This window comes from Urocampus carinirostris, chromosome 16 (assembly GCF_059441175.1).
Source record: "Urocampus carinirostris isolate Australia breed hairy pipefish chromosome 16, RoL_Ucar_1.0, whole genome shotgun sequence".
NCBI classification, from domain to species: domain Eukaryota; kingdom Metazoa; phylum Chordata; class Actinopteri; order Syngnathiformes; family Syngnathidae; genus Urocampus; species Urocampus carinirostris.
Genome location: NC_142364.1, coordinates 37,024,704 through 37,046,487, shown reverse-complemented (window position 1 = coordinate 37,046,487; position 21,784 = coordinate 37,024,704). Strand labels below are relative to the sequence as shown.

The following is a 21,784-nucleotide window of genomic DNA, read 5'->3' as shown; positions in this document are numbered from 1 at the left end:
TTTATTATTACTCAGTCTCAGACACTGTGTCACGGACCCCCCTGGAAAGATGTTTTTCACTCTCTGAGGGTCTGTGGACCCCACTTTGGGAGCCACTTTGTTTACCATAGCTACCGTATCATGTTGTGTTGTGTGGAACCGATATTGTTCATGTGATGTATTTTTCTTGGTGGGACGTTACAAGGAAACCTGTAACAAAGTTGCACATTACACCGTGGATTTACGTTCAAGATTCTAATCATTATTATTACTACAGAGAAAATACCACAGTTCTTAATACCGATCTTGTCATTTTATTTAGTTTTTATCAGCTACATTCTAGATTCCTAGTGGTCCAGTGTTTACATATAGTATTTGGTCTTATTACTATTCTTGTTGTTATTGTTATTATTGCTAATGTTGTTATGGAGAAAATGGTAATTAAAATGGTCTGTGATACAGAAAAGGTTGCCGACCACAGGTCTAAGTTATAACTTTGTTGCAGTAGACACAAAAAACATGTTTTAATAATCAGACTTACAAAACTCCAGTGTATCCTGGTGAACACTTGCATTCTCCTGACATGTGGTGACAATCAGCCCCGTTTTGGCAATGACATTTCTGTTCACATCCATTACCGTAGCTGCCCATCTCGCAGACTTGCTCACAACGCCATCCTCTATATCCAGGAGTGCAGATGCAGGCTCCGGTAATTGGGTTGCATAAAGCGTTGTTTTGGCACTGACATCTGTTACTGCAGTGTGGACCCCAGTGATCATTGTCACAAGCTGAGAAACATAGCAAAAAAATACATGACTAACTTATGAACAGTGTTGGGGTTTCTTTAAAACGCGTTCCTGGACAATCACTTTTCTCAGTAACAAGTACTCTAATTCAGGGGTCGTGAGCCAGATATGGCTCTTTCCATGAGTAAATCTGGATCTGGATTAAAAATTTTAAAAATATACAAACCTTTTCTGTGCTTAGATGGACGCATACACAGTGCTCATTTTACCTCTGAAAAGTGATGGCTCCCGGGGACTCGCATGCTCAAAAATCTATGGGTCCCAACAGAGATCTATGGGTCCCCAAAATTTAGTGTTATCGAGGTTGAAATTGTAAATCGGCGACAAATATATAATATAAATGAAAATCCATATATTCATTCAGTTTTAATCATCACAGTTAATTGGTAATACAAAGCAGTTATCACTTCTGATTTTTCAGTTCACAAAAATATTGTACATTATACAAAATAATATTGCTGAAATATAAGTCTATATATTCATGCACTTTTAATCATCACAGTTAATTGGTAATACAACGCAGTTATCACTTCAGATTTTTCAGTTCATATATTCTTCGTGGGTTTGCTATCCCACCACAGTTGTAATGCTTCTCAAGGTCCAATCCATTATCATCCTCCTCATAGCGTCACCAGGAATATAATTTGGTCCATTTTGGCATAAAAGTCCTTTTCTTGCTAGGAGTATTCTTTTGTTTATTTTCTTTCGTCGAATCGTTCGCTTCAACACGTCTGTTAAGGAAATAAATGCTGTAATTGATAGAAACACGGCAGACTTTGTGCACCATCCATGATGCTACAATTGTGAATGAGTGCCCAAAATACAGCAATGCCGTGTGCTGACATAAGAATCCCCAAAATACAGCAATGCTGTAAGTTTGATTTTTGCAATCGGGAGATGGTATAAGAGCTTGCTCTGTCCACTCCACGCATCGGCCCGGTATTGCAGTACCTCCGGGAATGGTGCATTCGCATTGATCACTGCTTGGCTCAGTGGCTAGGACCTTGACTCAGCCTCTTGGCTGAGAGCAAGTATCTCGGCCCCTTGGCTTTGTAGCGTATTATGATTTGACCGATAACGAATAATGGATAATTGATAAAGAATATAGAACAATAAACCTTACAAAATCCCTCCCCTCTGAAGAATTTCTCTGCCGTTTTTTCGTGCCGGAATTATTGCCGTTGTTATCACTTTCTGCATTATGTTTTGACTTATTACTGACACTGAAGAAGTTACCAATTTTGTGTTGATTGTCCCCTAATACTAACTGTTTATTCGGAGGCATACTCATACCTGTCAACCTTCACGGCTCCATGCCCTTACAAACTATCGTATTTGCCCTTACAAAATACAAAAAAATCTTACACCATATTTTTTTTCAAACGTGTTTATTTAAGTACTTTAACATGTTATATTGTACATGTGTTTCCGTATATCATATATATTGTTAATGAACATTTTGTTGTGAGACACTGAGTTGCTCGTCATGAATGGGGTTTATTATTAAAAAAAGTTCAAAAATAAAATAGCTTGGACGTTCATTGTAAAAGGAAAAATTACATGCAAATATAATTAAGTAGAATACTACATTTTCTTATTCAAATTATTAATTCATTTTCTGCATTAAATTATTGTTGGTAATATACTGAATAAAGGGCAGCATGGCGGCGCAGTGGTCAGCGCGTGAACGGCACAGTTCTGAGGTCTTGGGAACCTCCTGTGTGGGTTCAAATCCAGCTACCGGACTTCCTGTGCGGAGTTTGTATGTTCTCTCCGTGCTTGCGTGGGTTTCCTCCGGGCACTCCGGTTTCCTCCCACATTCCAAAGACATTCATTTCAGGTGGATAGGCCAGTCCAAATTGTCCCTAGGTGTGAATGAACGAGCGAGTTGTCTGTCCCTGTGTGCCCTGCGATTGGTTGGCAACCAGTTCAGGGTGTCCCCTGCCCACTGCCCGATGATTGCTATGATTGGGCTCCAGCACCCCCGCGACCCTACTGAAGATAAGCGGTGCAGCTAATGAGATGAGATGAGTTACTGAATAAAGGGATAACCTTTTCTCTTCCTTTTATTTTTAACTTCTTTATACAACATCATAATTCGTAATATAATGCATCAAAGCAAGTGAGCTTTTTCTTTAATGAGTTGAGCCGAAAAAGCCGGTTCTCCAAAAAGAGACGGAATTCACTACACAACTCGACCTCGTTTGACTTGATTGATTTGCCGTTTCGTGATAGTCGGTGTATACCGGATGGTACCCATAATTGACAAATTTGCGTTTTTCTGTACAGATTTCCTTGTACGTCGTACACGTCTTAAAATGCATAATAAACGTACTTTGTACGCCAAAAACGTTCAGGTTGACAGGTATGCATACTTAACCTTCACTCAACGACAAGCACCACAACAATGACGAAATCGTAAAGCAACGAGATCTCGTTTGCCAAACCGCGAGACCAAAACAAAAATGGCGGATCTGCCTGACGAAAAGTTTGGAGTGCGGTTAATCTTCATTCATAAAAAAGAATAATCGGGTAATAATGACAATTTTGTGGGTCTTTGCCTTGTTTCATGTTTAGTTTTTTTGTGTGTATTGAGGGTGGATACTTTCCTTGATATCAACACAAGAACAATACTTGTTGTATTGTAAGGAGAAGAGTGCGTTATGGGAAATAATATGTTTTTAATTGTGTGTGTGTTGGTGTGTGTCTGTCTGTCATGGCAGGTCAGTGCGTGGTGTGGCTCTTTGACTCTCACAGTTAAACATTTCGGCTCTTTGTGTCAAACTTGTTCGCCACCCCTGATATAGATGATCACTAGCTGTAAACTGCCAACCCCCTTTTTTTGTTTTTATTATTTGATTACATACACACATACACTCACATACATACACACACACATATATATATATATATATATATATATATATATATATATATATATATATATATATATATACAGTAATCCCTTGGTTATCGCGGTTAATGGGGACCAAAACCACCCGGGAAAAGTGAAAATCCGGAAAAACACTTTATATTGTTTTAAAATTGACTTTTGCTGTGAACAAAATACTTGAACTTGAACAGTAGGCAATGTCTACTTGACCAGTAGCGACGCCCCTTCAAAAATGCTTGAAAAAAAAAAAAACTTTTTTAGCATATATATATATATATATATATATATATATATATATATATATATATATATATATATATATATATAGTTGTCTGTCCCTGTGTGCCCTGCGATTGGCTGGCAACCAGTTCAGGGTGTCCCCTGCCCACTGCCCGAAGATAGCTGGGATGGGCTCCAGCACCCCCGCGACCCTACTGAGGATAAGCGGTGCAGATAATGGATGGATGGATGGATATATATATAAATGTTTATATATATATGTTTATTTCTTTGTGTATACCATACCTGTCTACTTGTACGGTTTTGCCGTACAAAATACGTTTTTTATGCATTTTAAGACAAGTACGGCTTACAAGGAAATCTGTACGGAAAAACGAAAATTTGTCAATCGCATCCGTCTGCCGCCTGGGGATTTCCCATCATGCATCATTCCAAAAAATATGTACATAAATGGTGTACGATTATTTTGTATTTTGTACGGGAAAATACGACAGTTTGTACGGGCATAGAGCCGTGGAGGTTTACAGGTATGGTATACAGTGAAGAAAATAAGTATTAGAACACCTGTGTATCATCTAGAATTCTGACCCTGAATGACATGTTAGTCCGCCCATTAGAAGTCCACCTCCACTCCATGTATCACCCTTAATCAGATGCACCTGTTTGATGTCGTTAGCTGCATAAAGACACCTGTTCACACCATACAATCAGTATGAGCTGTCTAAAGACACCAGAGACAAAAACAAAGGGGATGGAGCAATTGCCAAGTAGCTTGGTGAAAAAAGGCCCACTGTTGGAGCAATCATTAGAAAATGGAAGAAGCTAAACATGACGTCAATCTCAGTTGGAGTGGAGTGTAATGCAAAGTAGAGCCCCTGGTCATATTCATCGAGAGGGGTGAGCGACAACAAGAAAAACAGATTCACAAAACAAAGAAAATGAAAAAAAGAGTTGGTCCCTCCAGATGAATGGATCACAAGAAAGTGGCAATGTCACTTGGGTCAGGTTGACACAACACACGCTTCTGTTCAACAGCAGGGCCCGACAGCTTTCAATGGTTTACCCCTGCCGTATCATACAGGTGCCCTGCCCATCCCTTAAAACGCGTCTAAACATCCTACTATCCTTATACAATACCTCTCCACTTATTCCTATCACCAACAAAAGTTCTAGCTTCCACTACATTTAGACATTTTTGCTGAAGTGCTCTTATAACGCCATCCATATTTATATATATATATATATATATATATATATATATGCCCGAAGATAGCTGGAATGGGCTGCAGCACCATCTATATATAGCTATAGATGGACATAGATAGATAGTAGGGCCGATTCCGTCAAGACCAGAACTGAGACAGGACCCACTGAACCAAAAATGACGATGTAGATGCAAGAAACAAAGTAATACACAAAAAAGGGTTCTGAGCTGATGATTAACATTGACTGAGACTAATTGGACAAAAGTGAAAAAGGTTTTCCATAACTTATACAATTTCTATTAGATTGGACCCAATTAAAATGTACATTTTTAGTTTCTACCCATTTCTGCAATTTTACAGTTACCATTTTGTATCTTTTCGGAATTCACAATGTCTACTTTTATGTTTACTGACAACCCAAAGACATACAATAGTGGTAAGTTCCATGAGACATGTTTGCTGGAAGGCTTTACTCCACAGAATTAAGACTCTGTTTGTTCTCTAATGCAGTGATTAATGGAGGAATTTCACAGTTTGGAAAAGAGGGAAAGAATTTGCCTCTGGAGTGAGAACTGGTCACACCAACACAAAAGCTAAAACAAAAATATTTGAACCAGTCTTGTATTTCCAAACAAGATTCAGGCTTTTATTTTTATGACATTCTGCCATGACTCTTCTTCCATGGGAACAAATGTGGGATTTAGATTGGTAGACTCTTCGTGATTTAGGGCTATACAAATAAAGATTACTTGACATATCCCCAACATTAAAAAGAAACACGCTTAGAGTATTTTTTAAACATATCCAAGTCAGGCTTTTCCTTCACCTAAAATCTTAATTTGAACACAGCTGTGTGTGAATTTAGAGCAGTGCTCTCAAATTCAGTTACCTGGGGATTGCTTGAGTTTGAGGTTCTGGGTGAGGTGGGGCCATATCAGGTTTTACAAAAGAAAATAAACTCATCAAGACATGCTACTGTTCTCTAATATCTTTACTTTTATTTTTCAAAGCGAAATAAGTTGAAAAAATACCAAACGATCATTTGTGCAGGGCTCTACTAGCCCCAGACTCACCAGATGAAGATGTGCCCCTAGACCCAGGTGGTCAACGAACTTGTGAACCTTGAGCCTCAATTAATATTACAGCAAATATAAGACATAAGAAACCACATTGTTGGTGTTTAGAGAAATGAAATTATTGTAACAGTGATCACTCGCTACAATGTGGTTTATTCTCATTGTTTTGTTACTTCACGAATTTGCATTATACCTTGTGTAATTTATCTTTTTCTTTGTAGAATTGTAAATATTTCAATTTATATTACTGTGTTTTTCGGGCTTAACGTGTTAAGTTGCTTTATTACCCTCGTCCCATTTTAAGTCATTCATAATAATACATAATAAATGGTAATATATAAATTAAACAACCAAAACAACCTGAAATCCCATTTCTACAACAGACCATTGGCTTACGTGAAGACAAAAGTAAACTCCGGTCAAAGACGTCCCCGCGGTGTTTCGTATTTAGGGCGCATGCATTAAGTCTCGTTTTTTCTTGCAACCCCGCACACTTAAAGAAGTCGGCGAACAAGCTCCAAAATTGTCAAACATGTTTTATAATCGGCGTCATTGACGACACGCCAGAATTCTAGTAGTGTCGCATGCGGTAGGCATCAGGTGTGCGCAGGGCATATTGTTTCTTTGTTTGCTACACTTGAATGCTAGCCACGTTCCCATCTCCCACTGTGAGCCGGCAAGAATACTTTAGTTTTGTTGTGTGAAAATACTTCAAGTACAGTAGCATATGTCTATTTGAGTAGTAGTCAAACTAGAGATTAAAGAGATTGTGATTTAATCTATAGAGGGAAAAACACTTTATATTGTTTTAAAATTGACTTTTGCTGTGAACAAAATACTTGAACTTGAAAAGTAGGCAATGTTTACTTGACCAGTTGTCTCAGGTTGTGATAGTTATATTTAATCTATTTAGCTTACTTTATATTACTGCAAATTGTTATTTCATTATATTGTTTACTGTTTATTTTTTGTTGCACTTCAAATGTAGGATAAATCTGTTGCTGGTGAGGTGCAATAAATATTACAAGGATATAAAACACAAATACCTACCTATTCGTCTCTATTCAACTGACTCGAATACTGCTCAGAAAATTTCAAATTCTTTGACGTACAACAACTTGTTTTAAAAAATCCCAACATGTGTCTCCAGGATCCACCCCTTGGCCATATTTTAGAACACAATACAGCCTATAATAGTTGCCCACCCCTGCTCTCGTGTAATGTAAAATCCTAAAGGAGGAGTCTAATCCAGAAGTAGCAGTTGTATTTAGGAAGATATTTCACAAATATAACTCAAACATGTAATTTCTTGATTTATAATAATAATGTCTAGCAACATTTTCTAACTATTGGACGGGCCAGTTAAGAACCTGTGAACTAGACTATGCGTCATTTAATTATTTTAAACATTTGATCAGTCTGGCCCTCGACTTAAAGCTTTTTTTTTCATTAGGCCCTTCCATCTGTTTCACTTTGTTAACCCTGGTTTTAGACTGGTTTTATATATATAAGTAACTGACAGTTAGCCAATCAGAGTGCAGAACACATATAGTATTTTGAAATTACTATAATTTTTTTTTTTTTTCTTACTCCGCTATATTAGGCTACATTGAACCCGTTACGTAAATCCCCTCCACGTAAGTAAACTTCCGTCTGTCTTTGTTAAGGTGCTTTTATTTTCTCTGTGACCTTGTTTCTTCTATTTGGATTTGACCAGTGACCTAAAAAAACACCTGATCGCAGTTGTGAGCAGGATTACTGTTTACTGTACTGCATGCACAGTATATATGGCTGTAGCCGCACACATATACATAGGCTATTTTTTAATCCACAAAGGGTTCAACCAAAAAAATTGTCGGAATACAGACCTCTGATAACACAGACTTGTAATTTATTGTTGATTGGATAGACTTAAACAATTTGGTGATCTGACTGAATGCTTGTTTAAAAGGAAAAAAACTAAAAAGACCTAAGTGAGTAACTCGGCGATTTTAGGTTGAGAGCTTTGAGGGTGCCAAGCACCCAGATCTGGGGTAGGCAAATAGACTGAACCATTTCAAGCCAGTGGTGTACTTGTGACGCAGCGTTGTTCATATTTTGTTTTTTTTTTGTTTTTATTCGGGTTTTTCATCATATTTATGACCATCCTGTCCATTATTAAGGAAAAGAGTTTTTAAAATGCTAACATTTTTGCGGGGGGTGTTTGGGTTTGACATGAGGGTGCATGAGAACTCCCCAAAACAACTGGTAATGCTCGTGTCTGATAAATACTTCTTTTACCTCAGGCATTATAGTTCTTTGTTCGGACAATTCTGCGACAGTCAATGGGGATTAGAGATACTGGGATGCACACATAAAGCCCTTGTGCAATCAAGTACACCAACTGGGGAACCCTTGTGAAATCTGACCTGGATTAAACAAAGCCAAAACTCTAAGCGCCTTAGGCTCCCTATTTACTCAAATGACCACACGTTTTTCTTTCTTTTTTTTAGTCACAGACAGTCCACAGAAGAGATCGGAGTAGGCTGGCCTCAGAGTATAAGGGGAGTGAAAGTGTATTTTCCCATGTGTTTAGTGATTACGCACTCTACCAAGTATGGTAGACTCACAGGAGGATTACTTTTTCTCACTAGTACAGAACAAAGGACACACACGGAGTTTGAAGAAAAAAAAGAAGATTGCACTGTCGATGTGAGTTGCAGTTTAGGATTAAAAATAACATATAAATAAGCATAACCTATGAACATACTTTGGCAAACCTATCCATTCGTATATAGTATTTCATTTACCGGTATTTATGAATTCCCCCCGCCCTTTATCACAACACACACACACACACACACACACACACACACACACACACATATACAGTGCATCCGGAAAGTATTCACAGCGCTTCACTTTTTCCACATTTTGTTGATTCCAAATTGTATTAATTTAATTTCTAATCTCGAAATTCTACACAAAATACTCCATTACGACAATGTGAAAAAGTTTTTTTTTTTACTTTTTTTGAATTTATTAAAAATAGAAAACTAAGAAATCACATTTACATAAGTATTCACAGCCTTTGCCATGAAGCTCAAAATTGAGCTCAAGTGCATATTTTTCCACTGATCATCCTTGAGATCTTTCTACAGCTTAATTGGAGTCCACCTGCAGTAAATTCAGTTGATTGGACATGATTTGGAAAGGCTGTCTATATAAGGTCTATATAAGGTCCCACAGTTGAGTGTGCATGTCAGAGCACAAACACCAAGCATGAAGTCAAAAGAACTGTCTGTAGACCTGCGAGAAAGGATTGTCTTGAGGCACAAATCTGGGGAAGGATACAGAAAAAAATCTGCTGCTTTGAAGGTCCCAATGAGCACAGTGGCCTCCATTATTCGTAAATGGAAGACATTTGGAACCACCAGGACTCTACCTAGAGCTGTCCGGCCTTCTAAACTGAGCGATCGGGGAAGAAGGGCATTAGTCAGGGAGGTGACCAAGAGCCTGATGCTCACTCTGTCAGAGCTCCAGCATTCCTCTGTGGAGAGAGGAGAGCCTTCCAGAAGGACAACCATCTCTGCAGCAATCCACCAATCAGGCCTGTATGGTAGAGTGGCCAGACGAAAGCCACTCCTTAGTAAAAGGAACATGGAAGCCCGTCTGGAATTTGCCAAAAAGCACCTGAATGACTCTCAGACCATGAGAAACAAAATTCTCTAGTCTAATGAGACAAAGATTGAACTCTTTGGTGTGAATGCCAGGCGCCATGTTTGGAGGAAACCAGGCACCGCTCATCACCAGGCCAATACCATCCCCACAGTGAAGCATGGTGGTGGCAGCATCATGTTGTGGGGATGTTTTTCAGCAGCAGGAACTGGCAGACTAGTCAGGATAGAAGGAAAAATGAATGCAGCAATATATAGAGATATCCTGGATGAAAACCTGCTCCAGAGCGCTCTTGACCTCAGGCTGGGGCGAAGGTTCATTTTTCAGCAGGACAACGACCCAAAGCACACAGCCAAGATCTCAAAAAATTGCCTTCAGAACCACTCTGTGAATGTCCTGGAGTGGCCCAGCCAGAGTCCAGACTTGAATCCGATCGAACATCTCTGGAGAGATCTGAAAATGGCTGTGCACAAACGTCTCCCATCCAACCTGTTGAGCTTTAGACTTGTTGCAAAGAAGAATGGGCAAAACTGCCTAAAAGATAGGTGTGCTAAACTTGTGGGATCATATTCAAAAAGACTTGAGGCTGTATTTGCTGCCAAAGGTGGATCAACTAGCCCCAGACTCACCAGATGAAGATGTGGTGAGTCTGGGATGTGCCCCAAAGGTGGATCAACAAAGTATTAAGCAAAGGTTTTTTTAATAAATTAAAAAAAAGTTAAAAAAAATAACGTTTTCACATTGTCATAATGGAGTATTTTGTGTAGAATTTTGAGATAAGAGATTCAATTAATACAATTTGGAATGAGGCTGTAACATAACAAAATGTGGAAAAAGTGCTGTGAATACTTTCCGGATGCACTGTATATATATATATATATATATATATATATATATATATATATATATATATATATATATATATATCCATCCATCCATTATCTGCACCGCTAATCCTCACACACAGACAATTTACTCGCCCATTCACACCTAGGGCCAATTTTGACCGGCCAATCAACCTAACATGCATGTTTTTAGAATGTGGGAGGAAACCGGAGTGCCCAGAGGAAACACACGCGCTAATGGTTGTATATACTAGTATATACATACATATATATATATATATATATATATATATATATATATATATATATATATATATATATATATATATATATATATATATATATATACATATATACACATATATATATATATATATATATATATATATATGTATATATGTATATATATATATATATATATATATATATATATATATGTGTGTCTGTGTGTTATATATGTTTATATACTGTACTTATAAATGAGTGAAATAACATTCTTTTATTTTAAGAAGGGTAGCACTTTATTTTGAAAAGTACTAAATCGTATTTCTATTATTTTATATATTTAATTACATGGTTGAAGACGAAGAGAAAACACAGGACTGCTGCAGTGTGTTGTATTGGGGATATGAACCTTCGTAAGGGCCATGCTCACTGGTGTACTTTATTGCGTGAGTCACTTCTGTCCAAATGAGATCTGTGAATGGCAACAAGAATAGTTGTTACGCAGCGTCAGTCCAACACACAATGTCCTTATTTTACAGAACCCCAGTGTGTGAGGCCTAGACTACTTTTAAATCAATATTGTTGTGTGGTACTCAGTGTAGTCTGGGAACTCTCACAAAAGAAGTCTCGAACCATTTATTCCGTGACGCTCAAACATTTTAAGCCCCCGTGGAGCCCATAAAATGATGCGGCCGGTCGAGTCATTCCTAAGACTTAAAAAGTGGTCGGCGGCGCCCTCTGTTGGCTGCGCCTGCATCGGCTCGCTACAACGGGTCAGGTGCAATCGACATTTCGTTCTGTGTACATTGTTACACAGAATGACAATACAAGGAAATTATTATTATTATTATTATTATTATTATTTGGCCCGTGGGCTATTTTTTAGGCGTCGATTACCTCACAATATTTTTTCCTTTAGTGTTATTTCCCTTTTCCCTACTCCCAGCATTAACACATTGTATAAAACCTTCTCCAAATATGCAATTTCCACATGTAAATTTAAACTAACATAAAAACTCTCCATTTGGTCAATTCAACATTACACATAGTTATTTTCGTTCTCTTCTTCTCTCCCCTTCTTGGTTTCTTTGCAAACCCATTAAAGAAGGAACACCCAAAAGAATTTCTGAATGGTACCTGGTTGTCTCATATGGCTAGACATTGTTGGCCACTTTGTCTTTGAATGCGTTAAACCTGATGAGGATCTCCACTGTCATCATTTTTCTCAGTCATTGCAACAAAGTTCACATTCCCAGCCAGCAAGCATTACTACGATGATGGTAATGATAACAAAATAAACATTTTCTGCCTACTCCATGTCCAGAGTTGCTAGACACAGATCACGCCAGGATTTTCAGCTGTCAAACATGTATCCCAACATAAATGTGCCCTGTGAAAAAGTGAGTTTATTTTTTTTCAACTCTTCTGGTAGCAAATATTCTATCAATTGCGGCAGTGGCTCAGGAGGTAGAGCGCTCGTCTTGGGATCAAGTGATCGCAGTTCAAATCCCGGCTCCTCCGTGTTACATGTCAAAGTGTCCTTGGGTAAGACACTGAACCCCTAATACCCCCAATATGCAGGTTAGCGCCTTACTTGGCTGCACGGCCGCTATTGGGAAATGTGAAGCACACTGTAAAGCGCTTTGGGAAGAGTCTTGACTTGAAAAGCGCTATATAAATGCAGATCATTTCATTTCATGACTGCAGTGAGCAAGTTCACTCTTCCGTCAACTTTTAAGTAAAATGTAACATATATTTATATGATATATCATATCACATCCAAAAATGTAAAAAGCTTAAAAAGTCAGTCATTAAAAAAAATTGTGTTGTGATTTCTGTTCAGTGCTCTGTCAATGTGAAGAAATTAAATGAAGCACAGGTAAACGGCAAAAGTAACTAACAGTTAGCCAATCAGAGTGCAGAACACTCTGATTGCAGAATACACAAAACAATGAAAATCCATGAAGAAGAGAGCCCCAAAGAGTAAACTTGATATAGCAAGAGATTACTGTATTACGCAACAATCTTAAAGAGACAATCAAAAGTTGTGAATCCCTAAACACTCTGCTGAGCAGACATGAAGACCACTTTTAATGAATGTCTCAAAATGTATCAAATTTTACTTTTGCCAGTATGTGGAGATTTCAAACTGATAAATGTCTTTATCTTGTACGTCATACCCAATAACATTTACCAAAATGATCCTGTGTGCTCAACACAGATTTGATCAATGTCACAGACTGAAACAGTTTGCTTACTTTATCTTGAACTTTTTGTCACCACTAGGTGGCTTTCTGTGTTCAGACAAATAATCTGGAACCAATTTCTTAAGGTTGTGGAACTTTCCACACTTGTGAAGTTGCATATTTTTTGTGAACTTCAACACAGGATTTAACCCCTTAACAGTTCTGTAAAATTAAAGGGCAAACAGACAGATTACAACAAGGATCGTCAAATGATACAGAAATGCTTTAAGGCGGATTTGGGGTTTTTGGGAGTCAATATTTTACACAGTTGGATTTACTGGACTCTCGTGAATGTAACCAGATCATGTTTGCGGGTAATTTTGTCATGAGTGGAACATGAGTTATACGTGCTTTATAGTTTTAGTGGAACCTTGTTTCCGAATGAAGGTGATGTTTGAAATGAAATGATCTGCATTTATATAGCGCTTTTCAAGTTAAGACTTCCCAAAGCGCTTTACAGTGTGCTTCACATTACCCAATAGCGCCGTGCAGCCTTGTAAGGAGCTAATCTGCTTATTGGGGGCATTAGGGGTTCAGTGTCTTACCCAAGGACACTTCGACATGAAACACGGAGGAGCCGGGATTCGAACTGCGATCTCTTGATCCCAAGACGACCGCTCTACCTCCTGAGCTAATGCCGCCCCTGTTTCTGTGAGTACATTTTGAAATGGGCATCATGACTTGAATACCATGGGTTTAAGCTTCCTAATGGTATGTGGCATGGTATCTTAGAGACCGGTGACATTGTAAAGGGTTTAATCAACAAGCCGTTCTTTGTAGCAAAGCACATAGCAATGGGCACCCGTTTTAGCAAGTAATCAATGGTGAGCTATTACCAGAATTCCCCAGTTACACCGCCATTGACACAACCGATTTATGACATTGGAAACATCCTCTGCCACTGGGTATCAACTGAATTTCCTTTGTGCAGAGAACTGAAAATTCCTTCAATGTGCCTGCTATGCAATGAGCACTTCCTGAAAGCTGTTTACTAGACGCCTTATAAAAGAAGGGTAAAACATGATTGATCTTGCTTGAGGCGAAAAGCAAAATTGAGCGCTGACAAAAGAGAATTAATTACAGGACCCTGATGACCATAGAATTAATTAAAACATTTCTACTAATAAGGTCTCTGAACTTCAGAGTATCTTTAGGCTGTTGCCTTGCGTAATCAGTCACAAGCTCCAGTACCCGAATATACTTCCTGCCACACAATTCTATGCTACTAATTTCTTTTAGTCCTCCAGAAATTGACCACTTAATCAATGTTTAAGATTTGCTGACTCCAAAACACACACTCAATACTTCAAATTGTATGGTCAATGATAGATACTCTATGCTTGCGTACTTAACACTCTGCCAGACCCATGCCACTTCATCAAGCTGATAACAATTTTGACAGGAAATCTTGCGTATCCAATCCAGATTTTGAAAAATCCTTTCTCTCCTGGCAAACTGAACGAAAAGTAACTTAAACATCTGTTTATACTTTTTATACTGGGGGGAAAATAACCTTAAACAAGTAGTGCAGTGGTTAGCGCTTGTGCGGCACAGTTCATGTCATGGGAACCTGTCGTGGGTTCAAATCCAGCTCCAGACTTCCTGTGCGGAGTTTGTATGTTCTCCCCGTGCTTGCGTGGGTTTCCTCCGGGCACTCCGGTTTCCTCCCACATTCCAAAAACATGCATTTCAGGTGAATTGGCCGGTCTAAATTGTCCCTAGGTGTGAATGAGCGAGCGAGTGAGTTGTCTGTCCCCGTGTGCCCTGCGATTGGCTGGCAACCAGTTCAGGGTGTCCCCTGCCCACTGCCTGGAGATGGCTGGGATGGGCTCCAGCCCCCCGCGACCCTAATGAGGATAAGCGGTACGGCTAATGAGATGAGATGAGATGAGAAGTACAAGTGTATGTCACAAACCACCTCTTCTTCGGGACTAACAAAGTAAGGATCACAACAACACTGTATACTGCAAGGGCGTCAAAACTTTTCAAAGAGCGGTAGGCCGAATATGTATGAGGGGTGGACTATTCAACCTGGCATTGTTTGAACGGTTTTTAATAATTTCACCCGCCGCCAAGGGTTTGCACTGCTTGGCAATCAGCATCGCCACCTCATACCTCAACTTTATAGCGTTTTTGTTTGACTCGCAGGGTCTCGTGAAAAAGCGCTGCTTTGCTGTTAAAACAGCTTCCGGTTGTTTTACCTTTTCACAGCTTTCAATTCCAGTTAGCTTTTTTGTAGTCAGCATGTTTTGTCTAGCAGTGACTCTTGATATGATTTTTTTCTGAAAATTAACCGCCAGCTCTCAGTTTAATGGATTCAGTATGAAAACAAAGAATAAAAAAATGAATTGTCACTTGCTTGAATGTGTATACATTTTTTGGGACACTCCGTATAAGACATGTACATGGAAAATTCTGAATGAAGTGAGGTACACAGTATTTAGGAAGACTCAATCTGTTTCTCATCTTACAGAGTTTCACATAACATCAGGATCCTACAAACTTAGAATTGTCACCTCACGGACGGCAACAGCTGGAGTACTTACTGCTGGAGCAATTGGAACCCCCCCATCCAGGCTCACACTGACAGTTGTTGGGGGCCATACAACGGCCGTGAACACAGCTCTCTGCACAATGAGCTGGAGAGAGACAGAGAAGGATGTAAGTCAGCTAAATCAGAGAACATAGACATTACTTGTTGAATGGGCCCATATGACATATCTGTCAGTTTAGAGGCGAAAACATTTTGACTTGACCAAAGTGATAGTAGCCAGCATATGATTCCACCAACAATTTTTAATAAGTTTATTGTACTTTATTTGTCAGAGTTTCGTAAATTGGGAACTACAGCCTCTACTTTTTTGCTCCATTTTAAACACCGCGGCTTACAAAAAAAAGCGGGTTTTTCGTTGTTGTTTTTTTTCCTGGCGGCACTAAGGAAAACAGCGAGCTGCTCTTTTCCACAATGCATGCTCTCTAAATACAAAACACCGCAGTGACACATTTAAGACACCCTTTGGGATAAATGTCATGTGTTTGCCAACATTACTCATGTAATAGATAACAGGAACAAAATGGGCGTTTGACATGCTTTGGTCAGTACTTACAACATACTCGGGATTTTTCAACTTTTTTACCCACAAATCTAGTCCTCGATGAATATATCCGAACTGAACAGCTGCAGAAGTTATCGATCATGCGACACTTGTTCTGCGTCAATATCAGGTTGCTGAACTTTCCTTTAATCCTCACGGAACGATAACAAGAGAATGTAATTTGGCCCGGTACCGCAGTAACCACCAATGACAGCACAAAAAGATTACTTCCACATTTGTTTTTCAGTATATTTTTTATCTAAAAATATAATGATGTCATTTTACGCGACATAGCCCTCCTCGTCTTAGTAATCGTCATCGTGAATGGTCACATGATCTGAAAAAAGTGATCTAAACACCTGGGAGTGCAACACAAAATTGGAGTAGTTGGCGCCAGCAGTACACTGTACGCAAAGTGTAAGAAATGGACGTGAATTAGTTCATTTTAGGCTCTAAATCCGATGCTGCTCCTCCAAAAACAAATTTGTGTTTTGTTCCTAATTTTAGAATGTAGGTTTTAATCAGGTGTGACCTTTGGTTCAGAATTTACTGTAATTAAACATTTTATAACGCTGTAAATTTGTCAAGATACTCACCAACACACATTTCGCCATTTTGAAAGAAGCCTGGACAGCACTGGGATTTCCTGCGGTACATAGTCTTCTCTCCTCTGCGGTATGCAGTTCGGTAAGTTACCCTTTTCACACACAGAGTCAGGTGGTCAGGTTAGATTGAGACAAGTCTTTCTTCACCAAATATAACTAAAGTATTGTGTTGTAGTGGGTTTTACATAAATGACCCATGGAACCATTGTTCAGTTAGCGAGTTCCTAGGGGGACTCTTTATTCTGCCGGCTCGCGCCACTCTCGTGTTTGTTTTTGTAAGTTTTGATTGCAAGTTTAAATGTCATTAAAGCAGCTTTCGTTGGCACCTTTGTTTAACACTCCGCCTACGACTCCCGTCTCTGCCCGCTAAGGTGGGCAACCAGGTTCTCGAGGGGCGCATATGCGAGATGTGCCAACTATTTCACAGCTTCATAATCCAGTTTTCTGACGTAGCTTTTAAGCCTGGCTAGTTTTTCGGTGGGAGTTTTCTAGCATGTATTTGTTGACCATGGTAATCATGCAATGTATGTATGCATGCCAACTAGGGCTGCAACAATTAATCGATTAAATTGATCAAAAAATGATTATTAAAAGCGTTAGCAACTAATCAGATCATCCATTCGTTATATCACATGATTTATGCGCCACTATGTATGTCGAATCAACGTGCATAAGTGCACAAAATAACATTGTGATCCTGAAAGTTGTAGTACCACTTTAGTCCCGCAAAGGGCGCCATTCCAGTTTTAATTAAAAAGTTATCATTAATTATTTTTAAATCTTTTCTGTTGAACATTGGATCATTACAAACAAAATTGGCATTAAGTTTGAACTTTGCAAGGTTTAGGTTTGATTTATTCATCATGAATCAAAGTTAAAAAATATATATATTTTAACAGAAAGTCCTGCAGAAGTAAAGAGAAAAAAATCAGAAAATAAGTAAACAAAATAAATTAAATTAAAATAACAATATTAATGACATGTTTAACTCTACACAAGGTGCAGATTCTTCTATCTAAGTATATTTTTATAAGAATATGTATTGCACATATTTTTATGTATTTTTGTTTCTTGTCAAGTTAATTGACAAACACTTGGATTTTTTGTTATATATTATAGAATATTCTGTTGTGTTGTGCACATTTTTCTATCCGTACAAAACGTCAATACATGAATAAAGAGGAGAAAATTAAAAATGTCGTTAAGAAATCCGATTCACTGATTAATCAAAAAAAGAATCGACTGATTCATCAATTATGAAAACAATCTTTAGTTGCAGCCTTAATGCCAACCCTCGTTTTATATTATCAGTAATAGTCTGAGTTTCAGTCTTGCTGCTTTTACACTATTATAAAAATAAACAAAATTGCTGCTCTTTAGGTCAGTCTAAGGTCGGACGTTTTGAGAAAGTAGGACGTTTGGGCAAAACACAGGGTTTACCCACCTTAAAAGATTGGGGCAAACGTGAGCACAAAATTTACAGTTAAAGTGTGGTGAATTTGGTATTTCTATTTGTAAACATGTTTTGTAAACATATTTTTGAAATACACACAGTGCCTGAAGAAAACAAGAAAACATCTTAGACAGTATCCAGAAATGGATAGGGATATCTATGAGCGCTTTTAAGCGCAGAAACAAAATGGATATTGAGTGTCTCGGCTAAGTGTTCATTTGCAATCACTCAAGATTGCACAAGCCAAGAAATTTGAAGGGTAGGAGAACACGTTTTCTTCTAATCATTTATTTTTTTGGGGCAATTTTCAATTTGCCTAAAATCCCACTCAAAGACGGACCCAAAGTAAATCGAATGCTGTTCTTGAACCATTTGGTAAATATGGATGGTTTTGGTCTCCTTAGAAAGGTAAGACTCTAAGTTATGTCCCAAACTGGAATAATCATTGCAAGTGCTATTAACATTGAGTAATCTGAGTTTGAATACACAGAAATAGAAGGTTTTATTCTTTTTTTGCAATTAAATGCCTGTAAATGAGCTGGAATACATGTGAGATAAAAAAAACATTGATTTTTAAACATTTTTCCTACGGTAGGTTGAGGCGTTTCCAAAAGTGTCCATTTAAAGACAACCACTTTACTACACTAAAGCGTTTGGACAATTGTATTTGACTTTGGACAATTGTTGAGACATTGTGAAAAAGTTGTAATTGTTTGACTTCTCTTTCCAGAAGTCAAATCAATGATTGTGCACACTTGAGCATAATAATGAATCATAGATTGCCTTGTGCACGTTATTTTCGGCTATGATCTTAATACACCCCCGGAAAATGGCATAAATTATGTTTGTATTTTCATTAGCTAACCAATGTGTCAATCATCATTTGATTTGGTTACAACTTGCTGAGGACCATTTGGAGGCGAAATCTGTTTTATCAAACATGTCGGATAGGCTAATGCTGGTTGTGGACCATGAAAAAAGCCTGCTATTGGCTGAAAAAGGTGTCAATCGAAAGGGGAAGGCTATCTACCAAATTGGGAATAATTTTACAATGATATTTATTTTTAAAGAGGAGTTTTGGAGGGAAACTAACAAATTTCAAGAACCAACGTCCATTAAAGCAGAAACACTTTAGGGCGGATTTCTACTCATCTGTCGGCCTTTTTGTGTGCGTTAAAGTAATATTGTACTACGCTGGGTTCACGAGACCAGTGATTTTCAACCACTGTGCCGCGACACACTAGTGTGCCGTTAGAGATTGTCAGGTGTGCCGTGAGAAATTATCCAATGTCAATTTTTAAAATTTAAAAATGTATAAAACATTTATGAATCATTTTCTGTAAATATTAGGTCATTGTCAAGTGTCTGTGCTGTAAAAACAGGGGGTATTATAAATTACATTGTAATTAAACATACTGTTCAGTGTCATTTTATAGCATTTTTGATAAGTGGTGTGCCGCAAAATTTCTCCCATGTAAAAAACATGCCCTGGCTCAAAAAACGTTGAAAAACACTGCACTACTCTCGCACGGATGTAAGGAGCGAGGATTGAATGCTGTCATTGAACTTAGTGGCTGCAAGAGGACATCTTAGGTGAGTTACACCGGCTTTATAGTTTTTGATTATGTTGTTTAAAACTGATTGTGATGTTTCTGCATTGAGTATATGGTCAACATATCTTGAATCCCAAGAGTTTAAGCTTTCCAGTGATAGGTGGCAGGGCAACACGGCGGCGCAGTGGTTAGCGCGTGTGCGGCACAGTTCTGAGGTCGTGGGAACCTCCTGCGTGGCTTCAAATCCAGCTACCGGTCTTACTGTGCGGAGTTTGTATGTTCTCCCCGTGCTTGCGTGGGCTTCCTCCGGTCACTCCGGTTTCCTCCCACATTCCAAAGACATGCATTTCAGGTGAATTGGCCGGTCCAAATTGTCCCTAGGTGTGACTGAGCGAGTGAGTTGTCTGTCCCTGTGTGCCCTGCGATTGGCTGGCGACCAGTTCAGGGTGTCCCCTGCCCACTGCCCGATGATTGCTGGGATGGGCTCCAGCACCCCTGCGACCCTACTGAGGATAAGCGGTGCAGCTAATGAGATGAGATGATAGGTGGCATGGAGTATTACAGTGACTGGTGACAATGAAGAGACACATATTTGTTTATCAAAAGTCTAACGGTTAGCAGGCCGCGGAACTTTAAGGAGTTAAAGCAGTTTTAGTGGGTCTGCTTCAATGCCAGTATATATGGGAATTTGTAACTACCGTAAATTCCGGACTATAAGCCGCTACTTTTTTCCCAAACGTTCAACCCTGCGGCTTATTCAGTGATGCGTCCAATTTATGTAATCTTTCTAACAGCCGCCAGCGGCGCTCGAGTTCAAGGCACATGACGCAGCTTACAAGCTAAACGCAATCGAGCAGTCCGATAAAGAAGGAAACAGAGCTACTGCATGCACTTTACCTTGCAAGCGTGTTGCTAGCGTGTTTTTAAACTAGGGAGCGTGGGACGACGCCCATATGAAAAAGTCTCTTAACCATACTAAAGGAGGACAACTTTGATGACGACATTTATAGGGAGGAAGATGAGAACGGTTTACCGAGGTTTCTACATGTACAGTATGTTTTTTTTAACAGCTCCGTTATCTGTATTGCGAGCGTGTTTTTAGTAGCGTTTTGCTACCCTTTACAGAAACGGTTTGGGATGAAAGTTATAATATTATTATTAAAGCTTTGAAAACTCTCTCGGTGTACCGTCTTTCTTTGTAAATATGTGTAACCATGTACAGTATAATATGTATTTGCAACTGTATATTTTTGTAATGTATTTATTTGTATTTATTTTGGACAGTTATTCTGATAAGTCTTGCACTGACCAATTAAAAAGAAGGGGCGTAACAGACGCGGGGGATGACGGAAAGTGGGGACCGGTAAAGGTGATTGTTTGTGGACACGGCAGACAAAAGTGGATATATATTTTTCCCACCCTTACCTTTGGAAATATACACTTTTTTTCCTTGGATTACTTTTAACAGGACCTGGACTCTGCAGGTCTGCATCATATCTTAAGTAACATTTTCTGTTCATTTAGCCAACTGTGGTTGATAAACTGTGTACTGTGGTTCTTCAGGCCGGCCTGCCGTCACGCTCAGGATAGCCCTTACGCTAGGCGGCCGTCACTCCGCACCCTGGCCCAAGTGAAGAAGGGCCCACCCTGGGCCTTTCTGCGCAGGCTGTACCGCTTTCCCGCTCAGGCTTAGAGCCCTACGTTCGGCGGCCATTACCTCGCTTACTAAGCCCAAGTAAAGCGCACGCCACCGCCCCGGTCACAAATTCACCAAGCGCATTTCGGCAAGAGTTTCCTGCGGCCGTCGCAGTGTTAGTATATGGATGCATTCACTAGGGACCTTAAGGGCTCTAGTTATGTGTCTGCAATGTGCCAACTTTTCGGCCCGTGCGTGGACTGAATGTAG

At 39.0% G+C, this 21,784-nt stretch overlaps 1 protein-coding gene and 1 pseudogene across 4 annotated transcripts in view; one reads left to right on the top strand and one right to left on the bottom strand.

The window, feature by feature from the left end:
• Positions 1 to 21,784, bottom strand: part of megf10 (multiple EGF-like-domains 10) — a 103,178-nt gene that overhangs the window by 59,819 nt on the left and 21,575 nt on the right. For 2 of the 4 annotated variants that reach the window (XM_088355761.1, XM_088355763.1), the window contains exons 4-7: positions 16,864 to 16,964; positions 15,719 to 15,811; positions 11,336 to 11,398; positions 521 to 767 (exon numbers count right to left, since the gene is read on the bottom strand). In XM_088355761.1, the coding sequence (XP_088211887.1) occupies positions 521 to 767; positions 11,336 to 11,398; positions 15,719 to 15,811; positions 16,864 to 16,964 (504 nt within the window). The remainder of the gene's footprint in view (positions 1 to 520; positions 768 to 11,335; positions 11,399 to 15,718; positions 15,812 to 16,863; positions 16,965 to 21,784) is intronic. The other 2 variants (XM_088355762.1, XM_088355764.1) reach the window with 1 other exon arrangement.
• Positions 1,635 to 1,758, top strand: LOC148351242 (U2 spliceosomal RNA; annotated as a pseudogene).